Here is a 12,834-nt window from a genome sequence, read left to right as displayed (position 1 = left end):
AAAATGTGCGAGGGACCTTAACTTTTAGAATATTCGATAATTGTTAAAAACCTTTTATTTTTTAGCTCTATTAGACCATTCACATTTATAGATTTATTTATTAAAAATAAATAATAAGTAATATCCACGCTTTTATGTATGAGTTCAATAAAATAAAATCTGGATAAATAAAAACACAAAAACTCATTAATCATATCGTTATCGACTAATGAGGAATCAGTTAAATTCAGTTTGATTTTTGTAGTTAAGGAAATCCTAAGTAAGAGAAAATTCAGGCGATAATTCTTTCAAGATAAAACTTGTACATCTGTTATTGTTATCTAGACTACATCTATAAAACCTGGGATCCCCATCCAAGCCTTAGTTACTAAGTGTTCTTGACAAGTGATAGTTTATTCTACAGGAGCACTTTAAAATTTTCGGTAACTACTTTTATGTCTATTATTTGTTATCATACCGGAACCCATTTTGTTTTTCATTTTAAATATTTTTTCTTTAATACATCATGACATACTATAAAATTCGTTAAAGAAAATATAGTGCACAAAACAATGCAAATATGTGGAAGGGGTTCCCACACGTACTTGTTGTTGCTTTTCTATACTAATATAATAAAGCTAAGGAGTTTGTCGAAATGTGTTAATCTCGGCAACTACTACTCCAGTTCTATAAATTTTACCACTACTAGAACTACTTTTTATTATAGGTTTATTTAAACCCTAAAGGTGGTTTATATGAACCTTAAAGGTAGATTTGGATAAAATATTGATACTGATAGTTTGCTTTAGGTTGACATAGACTATTACTCGTCCTCGAAAATTACACTGAGTAACATTTAACCTAAAATGGATCCTTAACTCGGACGGAGTTTAGAGCTACATATATTCATCGATAATACGTTTCCAACTTTATTAGTCACCATAATATACGCGTTTTACTATACTTTCACTGTAAGCGTATATTAGACTTAAATAAATAAATATATTTCGAGGTTAATTGACACTTATTAACTTTATAATACGCATCAACAAATCATAAATAGTTCTATCTACTTATGAACAAAGTTCCTGTAGTTTCTAAAAGAAACTTGATATTAAAATATCCCATTTTTACAGATATGTCAGGATCAGGAGACAAAAAAGAAGACAAGCCCTGCCGTCCACCACCTAACGAGACCCCTCACGTCCCTCAAGATACCACAAGAGATCGTCCTAGAGCATGATCCAATTATCTAGCAAAAATTTGCATCTTAGACATGAGACGTGTTCTGAACAAGATTGTTTTTAACCAAGATTGGCTCCTTAAACAAGATTTTACATTATCCCAGAAATCAAAACAAACGTATTGAACAGATAGCCATGCGTTCAGCCTCACACTCTACGTGGAGTATGTGCCATAAGATCCAGCTTATCTTTATATCTCATACGTGTTATCAATTACTGAAATAAACATGACGCAGTGGATATGCCGATATGACACAACAAAAGTCTAAAAAATTGCATGATCAATATGACAGAATATCCATGTAATCATTATCTGTTCCACTATAACTTATCATAACTTCATAGGTGATACAACAATTTTGTAATATATCCTGTGGTCTGCATAGTTTTCAAGACAGCCTCAGATTAAAAAATATAATCTCGGAGCAATGTGTGGAATATAAAATCAAAGTTCTAGAATTTCAGGCAATATTACGGATTATTTATAAATTTACTATCATTAATTTCACACTATATTGTGCTTTTGTTAATAGTACCTTATTTATTATCAAATAACCCAGGGCTGTTTTGATTTAAGTGGGCTATTAGACGATCAATTAGGCATCAATTCATTTAGAGTAGATTCACTTCCATCAAACAAAATTAATGCTGGCTGTCAATAGACGATAAATCTGGTTGACTTCAGTCTCCTGAAAAACTGAGCTGAGAATAATATTACTAAACCAATTGCGTGCAGGAATATTAAGTATATTTGGTTACAAAAGCAAGATTTAACAACCTGTATAATATTTTATATTATATTAAAAGAATTTTAAATACAAACATGATTTAGAGATGAGGAATGACATGGAGGATATTACGACGAGAAAGAAGATTCAGATTGACTCATCACTACAACTCTACCAGTTTATTCCAGATTGACGATTTAAAATAAACTATACATTACACGATCAATCTGACTACTGATGGGACTGATTCTAAAATTATCCTCAAATGGCTCATGTACACTAACGTCACAGAAAGTAACCTAAAATACTGTACAGCTATGCAAGATATATACAGCGACATGCCAAATTAGCATTAGTGAATTGACAAGGCCTTAGGGCCTGTTTACGAATTAAGTAAAACCACATTTTATATTCACAATAAAAAAAATATGTAGAAATGTTAGGATATCTTGTGCGGAACATGTCTTAATGTTAGTTGAAATGTGAAAATAGATTCCAATAATCCTTTTAATAGCGATTTTTATTTAAAGCTAATTGTGTTGAAATTTACTTTTATTTAAGCTAAAACTAATTGTTTATTTCGTTTCTAAATTGTATAATGTAATTTAAAACTATGTTTATGATTGAATCTCAATTCTGATTTTTATGTAATGTTTACTTATATTAAATTAATTAAAAGATCTATACATGCGTAAAAATAAACTTTTATTTCTGTACCAACATTAATAGATGATTTTAAAGAAATATTAAATTGCCTAAGTAGCAAATATTTTACTTAAATACACATATTTGAATACTACAAATCATTCTGCTAGAAGGTAAAAGCAAATGCCATTTTATATTACACCATGTATCAATGGCGAAGTGAATGAAAGGATGAGACATACTGTGGCACAAGATAAACCACTTATAACTACAGTTAATGCATTTCATAAGCTTTTATGTATAGAAATCTACATACCAAAGTTACCTAATTGATACTTACTTGAACAACTATGACTTACTCTAGGAAAAATTCAATTGTTTACTATTAGCCAATAAATTTCCGAATTTTTCATTCACGTTATCAATACAATATATTAAAATTGCTCTATCATATCTAACAGGCGTTGAAGCCACAGCGAACAATATTTTATTAATCTTCATATTATCCAAACTCTAATACCTTTGCTGCTCTGATATAAACTAGTAATAACTGGATTTCTTCTTGAAGATTTTCCGCCTTGACTCAGCTGGTAGGTATAGGATTTCCCACACAGTATGATGAAATAGAGCAAAGGGCCACGTCATATCGCAAGCCAGTCTACACAATGCCTCTTCAAAGATAGCTATTGATTATGGGCCTCACGTGGCTTTCGGCGGCTCAGACAAAAACAACTGAATCAATATAATGCTGTAAGTGATTATGTTTATAATGGTGCCAAGAATCATTCCGTAGTCCAAACGGAATACGTTGCCTGCAGTGAACATGAGGCGATTTGTACTCACTAACTGCTTGAATGTCTGCAGAACGTTCCTGGTTGTTTCATCTGAAATGATGTTAAGAAAAAGAGTCATAATATGAATCAGCTATAGGTGTAACGGGTAAAAATTCGGAAAACACTCATGAATCATCGAATGCAATACAGTGTCGTAAGATTGTACTGGAAGTGGTATGTGGAATGAGAGTTCTTGAGGCAAATCACCGTTGGATTAATTATATTTATCATATCGGTAAATGAGAAGGGCATGTCAAAAAGAAAATTTGTATTGAAATAAAACTATTTTCCGGATTGTACTGCATTTTTTGTTATTATTTTCTACCCACATTTCATTGACTTTGCAGTCTTCGTGGTCACTGGGCGGTCGGTCCGGTAAATGTTATGTTTCAATGTCTAAAATTCGCGTAAACTTAAGAAATCAGAAGCAATGTATTTCATATAACATTTATTGATACAAAAGAAATAATTTTTATGTTAATTCTTCCAATTAATACCGTAGTTATTCGAGATTTATTGAAGCAAAAATTTATTACGACTACTGGATGTACCTCTCGTATTTGGAAGTAAATATATTACTACATTAATGTGTACACACATATATATGTACGCATTAATACAAAGAAAGAAAAAGAACCAAATGAAGAAAATATAGCAAAAATTCATACACATTTGCTTACCACAACGATAGTCAATAAGATATTTTACAATATGCGTTTCCACCTGCTTTACTTCTTTAGCCAGCTTGTCTTCGATATAACTTGCCATAAAGCACCAAGACAATGGGAGAAGGCTTTCAACGATCTCCAACCACGGAACATGGCTCTGAAAAGTTTAGTTAATTATTAATAGTAGATGACGAGTTTTATTTGTAATAAAACATATTTAAGACTTTATTGTAACACAAAATAATGATGTATAGGTAAGATAATAAGAACATAATTGTTATAGATGCAATCCCTTTTACTACGCATACTATAATTTTTATAACTCTTTTGTTTAAACAAAAACACAGTAAAATGTAAATAATAAGGTGTAAACTTAAGAACTAGTGTTCTTTCATTATAAAACCTTAAAAATCAAATACGTAAATGAATATTTTTTACCTCACGACAAGCTACCAGAGTAACGCCAACCACAGCACTTGAGAAAGATAACCAAATCGCCAAAACAATCTATAAGTACATAAAAAATATTTATATTATATTTGTATTTGATTAGTACTTATGTATAATGTAAAATATATATAAACCTGCAGTCCATGAAGCTTTTCAAGATGTAAAATGCATGTGCTTGCATCGTCATATATTTTACAAAGGTATTTTAAATTAATATTATTAGTTCTCGTCGCAAATTTTAATTTTAAATCCGACCAAAAACAGTTAATTATAATATTTAATTTTCTTGGTATTTCCTCCATATTGACTACGCATTTTTCATCAAACAATAACATATTCGATAAGATCTCATTTATAATCTTTAAAACAAACAATATTAAGTAAAAATGTAGAGATATGTATAAAATAGTAAATAATGTAGGTAATCTCAATAAAAGAATAAAAGGCGGTGAAATGTAAATAAATTGCAAAGTCATAACAATAATAAAAATAATCAGCGGTGTGAATAAAAACATATACATTTTAAAACACATAATTTTATAAGACATATCACTTAGATTCGCATGATTAAATATATTGCTTAGTATATCGTACATCTGCTCATATTCTTGAGTGCCACATAACAAATTTAATAATATAATAAAAAGATTTGCCACAAAATCATTTAAGTTGCCTATTTGTGCTAAAATTCTTTTATCTTTAAATTCTGTCATAACTGATGATAGCGAATAACCCAGTACTATACCACCTACAACCGCTAAAGACCAAATTTTATAAAATAGATTTAATTTGATAATTTTTCCAGTTGAATTAATTAAAACCTTTCCAATTCCAAATACAAAACAAATAGAAATAAAAATTCTAAAATTATTGTACACCATTTTGCAAGGTATTTTTTCTAACGATTCGACGGGGAAAACTAATATTTTAATAACAAAAGCAAACTAGTTTACGCGTCCAATACCCAATGGCTTCCATAGAATAACACTAGCCTTAAATTTCATATTGATTACAGTAACAAAAACTTAGTTATTATAATCGAATCAATACATAAGTAAAAACCTAAAGTGAGTTGCCTTGTACCCGTGAAACAGCCTATCATTACATAATAAAAACGATATTCAATTACATACATACTTTTAATTTAACTAATTCATTTAAGTAACTGGCCATTCTAATTTGTAATTTATTTAAAACAAAAAATATATATGTTCCAATTCCAATTTGTTGAGATTGACAGGAAAATATATGTTACTTTCCTACAGTGGCGAAGCGTCCATATAACCGATTCATTAGAATTCATTCATTCATTATTATCATTAGAACGATTTGCAGACCGCATTTATGCATATTATTAGTACTTATATGCTGTGTAGGGTTTCCTTTCGAAATATTTCACCCTTCGCCACTGCTTTCCTGTGTTATAGTTCGGTGCAGTAGAAACTACGAATAAGATTGCCTTGTGGCCATTTGAGCTTAGGGCTAATCTATATACGGCTGGCGAGTTTTTTGTTTGGATTGAAAAATTCTTTAATACTGGATAGGGCAATTTATCGAGGAAGGCTATAGGTTATATAACATCACGCTATGGCCGATAGGAGCGGAGCATCAATGAAAAATATCGCAAAAAAGGGGAAAATTTATTCCTTTTCAGGGCTTTCGGTACGTGTGCTGCGTAAATAGTTGAATTTACGCAACAAAAATTAAACATTGTTTTCGTATATTTGTTCATGTATTTATCTAGCTTAACTAGGCTTGTATTAGGCACCGACTCCAATATTGGTAAACTGTGTATAGGTAATGTTAAATTATTTTTTGGTTTTTAGTGGTTTTTGAAGGCGGTATAATTTTTTGTTAAAATGTTTTTATTTTTTGTTTTTTTTTTTGTGTTAGTAAAAATCATTATACGTTGAGGACATCATAGTTGACATAATTTTTAAGAGTTTTCTGATGTATCTCCGAAGCCAATGGTCCAACAACAATGAAATTTATATGGGGGCATAGGGGAAGCACCAGCTATCAAATAAAAGAAATCGTCAAAATTGGTTCATCCAATCAAGAATTCTGAGGTAACAAACACACAAAAAAAACATACAGTCGAATTGAAAATCTCCTCCTTTTTTGAAGTCGGTTAAAAATATATATTTTAAAACAAAGTCTCCGGCCGTATCTGTCCGCCTGCTTGAACACGATAAACTCAAAAACTACCCTACGGATTTCTACGAAATTTGGTATGGAGAAAGTTTGTGACCCTGGGAAGGACATAGGTTACTTTCTATTTCGATACTTTTATCCCGGAAAACTCATTTACCCCGGCGAAGCCGCGAGCAAAAGCCGGTAGTTTTAACATAAACTTAGGTACAATTAAATCTAGTTAGTTCGTATCGATATTTATTTTTTAACATTTCAAAAGAAAATATGCTGATAAAGAAACATTGATTAAGAGGATTTATAATAATATTATTGTTACAATGAACGATATCAATTGCTTGATGCGTAGAAGGATTAATAATATAGGTCAGGCCACCGACTTATTGATCTCTTTCTGCGACCGTGCTATGTCGTAGTAAAAACAGGTGAGCGGGATCATAATCAGACGATTCTCCTCGTCACCAGCTGTGTGTAATGGAAGCGTGGAAGAACAGTAATATGTTCAACTCTGTCTGCCATAAAAGTCGAGTAACAGTAGCCATTAAGGATCAGCGGACATACATTCAGCGCTGTACGCTCGTCAATAGTTACCCTGATATTAATTTGTGTCCAAACCTTGCTGCTATAGTGGACGTCAGTTGCGTTTTTCGTATATTCTATTCATGTCGACTGACTGCTTATAAGATATAACACAGAGGCTACTTTGTTGGTGATATAAGGCCTTATGGTAGCCCGGAGCTACCTTTTATGCATTGACGAAGGCTGTCACGTAGTTTTAATCAGTATGTTGGGGCGTGTTACTACACGATATACCCAGGATATACCCGCCTCGGCCTCCTGGGCCAGCGCGAGATCCGAAAGCGATTTCCCCACTAAAGGAAAAGTCCTCTAACTTGAAAAAAAATCAGCAAAGTTTTTTGATTTACCAACTTCATTGCTCGTATTTCGCAGGGTCTCGGCACAATGAAAATATGTTATTACCCCATATGATATAGAAGAAAAAAGCAATCGGAACTCAAAAATCTATTAAGAAGAAAATTTATATTAATAATGTATGTCTACATATATATGTTATGTATGTATCATACACATTAAAAAACAAAACATCGTCGCTTAACCCAGTTCAATCTTCTGTGTTTTTTATGCTTTATCTATGAAAGGAAAGAGATTCGCAATTTATAATTAGATACAAATAATATCATTTAAAGCCAGCAATCATTTTGCTATATAAAAAACACATTTTAAGGTTACCTGGACATATAAAGGTCACATAAGAACGATAAACGATAATGGTATTACATAAAATAATCGAAACGATGTATATATTCTGATTAATTCTATTTAGCTCAAGGGAATTATAATTATCAACGGGTCAAAAAACAAAGAAATATTATTTTTAGTACAGTAAGGGAATGTTTCACAAGTAATGTATTCATTACTCATTTTATGAAAATTTATCAAACAACACAGATTTGAATTTTGTATTTAGTCGGCTTATACATTTATGTGACAAATAGCATTTACACACAGTGGTGACACGGAGCCTAAATATTCCATTATTGTATGTTATAAATAAATACTTCTTCTAAATCTATATAATAAAACTGAACATAAAACACATATTGTTTTATAATACTACTAGCTTTTGCCCGCGGCTCCGTCCGCGTTATAAAGTTTTTTTCATTCTAAAGTTTTCCGTTATAAAAGTAGTAGTTTCCCGGGAGCCTTTGTTCTTCCCAGGGTCTCAAACTGTTTCCATACCAAATTTCATCTTAATACGTTGGGTAGTTTTTGAGTTTAACACGTTCAGGCAGACAGATGCAGCGGGGGACTTTGTTTTATAATACATATTTTTAGAACTTTTTAAGAGGAACAATCCCGTCATACATCATTGTTGCATAACTTTAACCGTTTACGCAGCGCACGCAACGGAAACTCTCAAAACTAATAATTTTCCCCGTTTTTGCAACATGTTTCATTACTGCTCCGCTCCTATTGGTCATAGCGTGATGATATATAGCCTATAGCACTCCGGGATAAAAGGGCTATCCAACACAAAAATATTTTTTCAGTTCAAACCGGTAGTTCCTGAGATTAGCCATTATTGCTCCGCTCGTATTGGCCATAGCGTGATGATATATAGCCTATAGCGCTCCACAAACAAAGGGCTATCCAACACAACAAGAATTTTTCAGTTTGGACCGGTAGTTCCTGAGATTAGCCATTACTGCTCCGCTCCTATTGGGTATAGCGTGATGATATATAGCCTATAGTACTCCACGAACAAAGGGCTATCCAACGCAAAAATAATTTTTGAGTTTGGACTGGTAGTTCCTGAGATTAGCCATTACTGCTCTGCTCCTATTGGGTATAGCGTGATGATATATAGCCTATAGCACTCCACGAACAAAGGGCTATCCAACGCAAAAAGAATTTTTCAGTTTGGACTGGTAGTTCCTGAGATTAGCGCGTTCAAACAAACAAACAAACAAACTCTTCAGCTTTATATAATAGTATAGATAAATAACAATAGAATACCGCTTACGTTAAAGTCCGTCACCGAGAAAACGGCCTTGTACAATTGTTTCCATAATTGGGGGTGCGCGAGTTACGCGTGCTAATATACAAAGATCTACGGTGAAATGAATAATTACTTTAAATAATCTATTATAGTCTTTTTTTTAAACTACCAAGATATTACTAATTAAATTGTGGGAAAGTTCTGGTCACGAGTAGTTCAAAGTATCAACCGCTAGTGTTGATGCAGATTACTCATTATTCATTCTAATTTGGACAGACTGAAAAGTCCTCGAAAGTGACTACAGAGTTTTGTTTCCCCGCTAGACTAATCGATATTATTTATACTTTTCTTAAACCTGGGCAGCAGAATAATAGTTAATTCACCAAGGATCGACAAACCGACCTTCCGATTCAAAATTATGTGATTTAAAAAACTTTAAGTGCAGTATCTATTTTACTATCGTAACTACTGCCATAGCATAGTTTCTAACAGTGACCATATTTCATAAGAAATGGGCCTACACAAACTACTCAAAGGTGTTAGTCCTTAATCCACCAAACTGACCACTCACACTCCACATATACATACATAGACTATATGTAAGTATTTTCCTTCACCGTCAAAGCGAGCGTTTATAATTAACAAAGAATACTTACACACGTAACTTTAACAATTCAGAGGTGTGTGCCTTTTACCCACAGCCTTCGTTTCGGCTGTCCGATCCATTCCTAAACTAGGGTATCGCTGCTTATTACCGCATATAACCGATTACATTAAAGGTTATGATTGTCGCATTCTTATCCTATGGTATTTAGTTATATTAATAGATAAAAACACAATATAAATATCAATGATTGCAGCATATGCATTTAGTAATCAATCACAAACAGCGGTAGTTATTCAAGCATTTTTTTATATCCTGCTAAATGTAAGTATAAAGAATATTTTGAAAAATATTTAATCCGCAGTAGTTATACATTGACAAAGTTCTTGCATAAAATCTATTTTAATTACTGAGGATTTCATATTTTTTCTAAATATAAGTAGTTGATTATCAAATCTTGCGTACGTAAAGTTATATTACAAGGTATTTTCTCACACGAAGTAATTATATACCTAAAACTAACTTGCGTTCGCTGAAACAAAATTAAGAAACATATATATACGTTGACAACGTTTTGACAAACTAGATTAGCTATACTACTTTACCTGCGTCCCGCCTCACTTTAAAAATCTTACTAAAGCGAAAGAAACTTTTACCAAAAACGATAAATTACAAATACTATATAATTGAAGCGGTGATAGCCTTCTTGGCAGTGGAACGGACTGCTGAGACCGAATGTCCACAGGTTCAAAACCCAAGAACACGCTCCTCTGACTTTTCTAAAGTTATCTGAGTATTCTTTGGGAATTATCGTTTGGTAAAACGGTGAAGGAAAGCATTGTGAGGAAACCTGCATACCGGAGAAGTTCTCATTAGAAATTTGATTTGAAGTCTGCCAATGCTAGCGTGGTGGACTAAGTCCTGAGCCCTCTCAGTAATTTAAAGGAGGCCCCAGCAGTGAGACAGTATATCGTCGCTGTAGGTGAGAACTAAATAACTCAAAATTTCTAGTTTCGAGATAAACGCGATTAACTGTTTTTTTTTTCGTTATTTTTAAGCATTACTAAAAAACTATAAATTATTTTAATGTCGAGATTTTTATATATCTTGGGTCTTATTATCTATTATATTATGCATTAACAAAAAAACTCTGACCTGAAGAAAAAAAATATAAAAAAATAAAAACTTCTTATTTAATTCTTCCACGACAATGTTTTGTAAGTTTGCTAAAATAAACTAAATAACTCGTATAGTTATTTAGTTTTGCTACACTAGAAACCATATGGTAAAATAATTATAAGGTTAAATAATTACAATTATAGAGTTTATTAAAGTGAATACCATTAGGATTTTCAGTGTCTAAATTAAACAAATCAAGTTGTTTAATTCTTCTACACACTTGATTAATTTTGTTAAACAATAGACTCGAAGAAGAATTAAACAATTCATTTTATTTAATTTCTTTACTATTGAACACATTATAAGTCGCAGTTTATTGATTTTATTATTCACTTTTTCTACAACAAAATATATATTATTTGAATATATTAATTTCTCCACTTGTAACATAAAAAAGCTATAATTTCGAAACGGGATAAGATAAAGAAATGCTTGTTAGGCCAAAATATGCGCCATGTTTTGGGCGACACAAAAGTGATAAAAGTACAAAATGGCCAAAATCCGAGTTATTTAGTTCTCCACCTACAACGACGATATAATACTGAGCTGATATTATTAACATTCATTATCGGTCGGTTGGTTGGTGTGGTATTAGTAAGTATTTGCAAGTGTGATAGATCTTTTTATTTTAATCAAAATCTTTTCAGTTCCTAAGAATATTATATTTATTAAGTTGAAGAAAACGTTTCGGTTTTAACTACGTTTTTAGATACTGAAGTAGATCAACGCATTTATTATCTAAGTCGATTCACCATAACTAAGAAAAAAAAATGAGTTCCCCTGAACTACAATATTGTCTGTACTTTTACCCTGTATCGTATTATCATGTTTATATAATTTATTCGTCATCTTATTGACCTTATTACAATTAAAATGCTTACTTATCAAATTGAGAATGGATGCAAATATTTTTTTTTAAATCCCATTTTTTTTTACATAGTAGTATGATTACACTATTTATACAGTCGTATCGATTTTGTGTTTGTAGTATCTGAGATTTCCATTAATGGTATAATTCTTACAATAGTTTGTGTATGCTTCTTCCTAGATTTACAATAGTACCTCATTTTTTTATAGAATGGAACGCCCAGGACCAAACTTCCCCAACAATTGGAGCTACGGCCAACCGAGCTACGTTGGCCGTGGACCTGCTAAGCCTATGTTCCAGCCTCACTCTGGCTATGGAGCTACTCCACAACCACAGGTCGCGTTCCAACCAAACGCTTGCTTCATGCCCGCAGCTAATCTTCGCAAAATCAGCAATAACACACCACAACGTTATTATGATTCTAAAGCCCATTAAGAAAGTGGAATTGTGCTAAGGAAATGGAATCTCGGCTGTTTTACTGATACGGCTCTTGTTTAAGCGTAGGAATATTGTACTTATTATTTGTAATTATATTTAAGAATAAATCTCTACTAATACAAATGGATTTTTATTCATCAATGACATAGAATAAATTATGCTCCTTCATATAGCTCATAAAATGATTAGTAGGAAATATTGGCTAATGCCTAAATTGAACTCAACCAATGACTACACTCAAAAAGAAACAATTGAATTAATATCATGTTCTGTAGTCCAAACGAAACACGTTGCTAGCAGTGAACGTCGGGCGATTTTTATTCATTAACCACTTTAATTTCTTTGTTAAACATTAAATATATATCAGTTATTAACCAAATTTGCACCAACACAGAAGCAACACAAAGCTTCTCCCTACGTTCTAACTGGCATATCATTTCATAAAACAATGCCATGCTATGTTTATTACTGATAAACGTGCCTTTTTTCATGTCGATAGCGCCTTATAAAGTATTTATATCGAATG

The 12,834-nt window shown here is 32.1% G+C and overlaps 1 protein-coding gene and 1 long non-coding RNA gene across 2 annotated transcripts; one reads left to right on the top strand and one right to left on the bottom strand.

Annotated features, from left to right (window-relative positions):
• Positions 1 to 343: 343 nt before the first annotated feature.
• On the top strand, positions 344 to 2,432 carry LOC119190060. Its single transcript, XR_005112754.1, has 2 exons — positions 344 to 422; positions 1,116 to 2,432. It is a non-coding gene; the product is annotated as an uncharacterized LOC119190060 (long non-coding RNA).
• Positions 2,433 to 2,609: 177 nt separating this feature from the next.
• LOC119190059 lies at positions 2,610 to 4,600 on the bottom strand. The gene is made up of 3 exons (XM_037441084.1): positions 4,536 to 4,600; positions 4,110 to 4,254; positions 2,610 to 3,480 (listed from the first exon to the last, which is right to left on the bottom strand). Exons 2-3 carry the CDS (start codon positions 4,195 to 4,197, stop codon positions 3,296 to 3,298), a joined length of 273 nt encoding a protein of 90 aa, XP_037296981.1. The 5' UTR covers positions 4,198 to 4,254; positions 4,536 to 4,600; the 3' UTR covers positions 2,610 to 3,295.
• Between the last annotated feature and the right edge of the window lie 8,234 nt (positions 4,601 to 12,834).

This window comes from Manduca sexta, chromosome 21 (genome assembly GCF_014839805.1).
Source record: "Manduca sexta isolate Smith_Timp_Sample1 chromosome 21, JHU_Msex_v1.0, whole genome shotgun sequence".
NCBI lineage: Eukaryota > Metazoa > Arthropoda > Insecta > Lepidoptera > Sphingidae > Manduca > Manduca sexta.
Note: the sequence above shows the minus strand (reverse complement) of the source record. Positions and strands in the feature narration are given on the sequence as shown.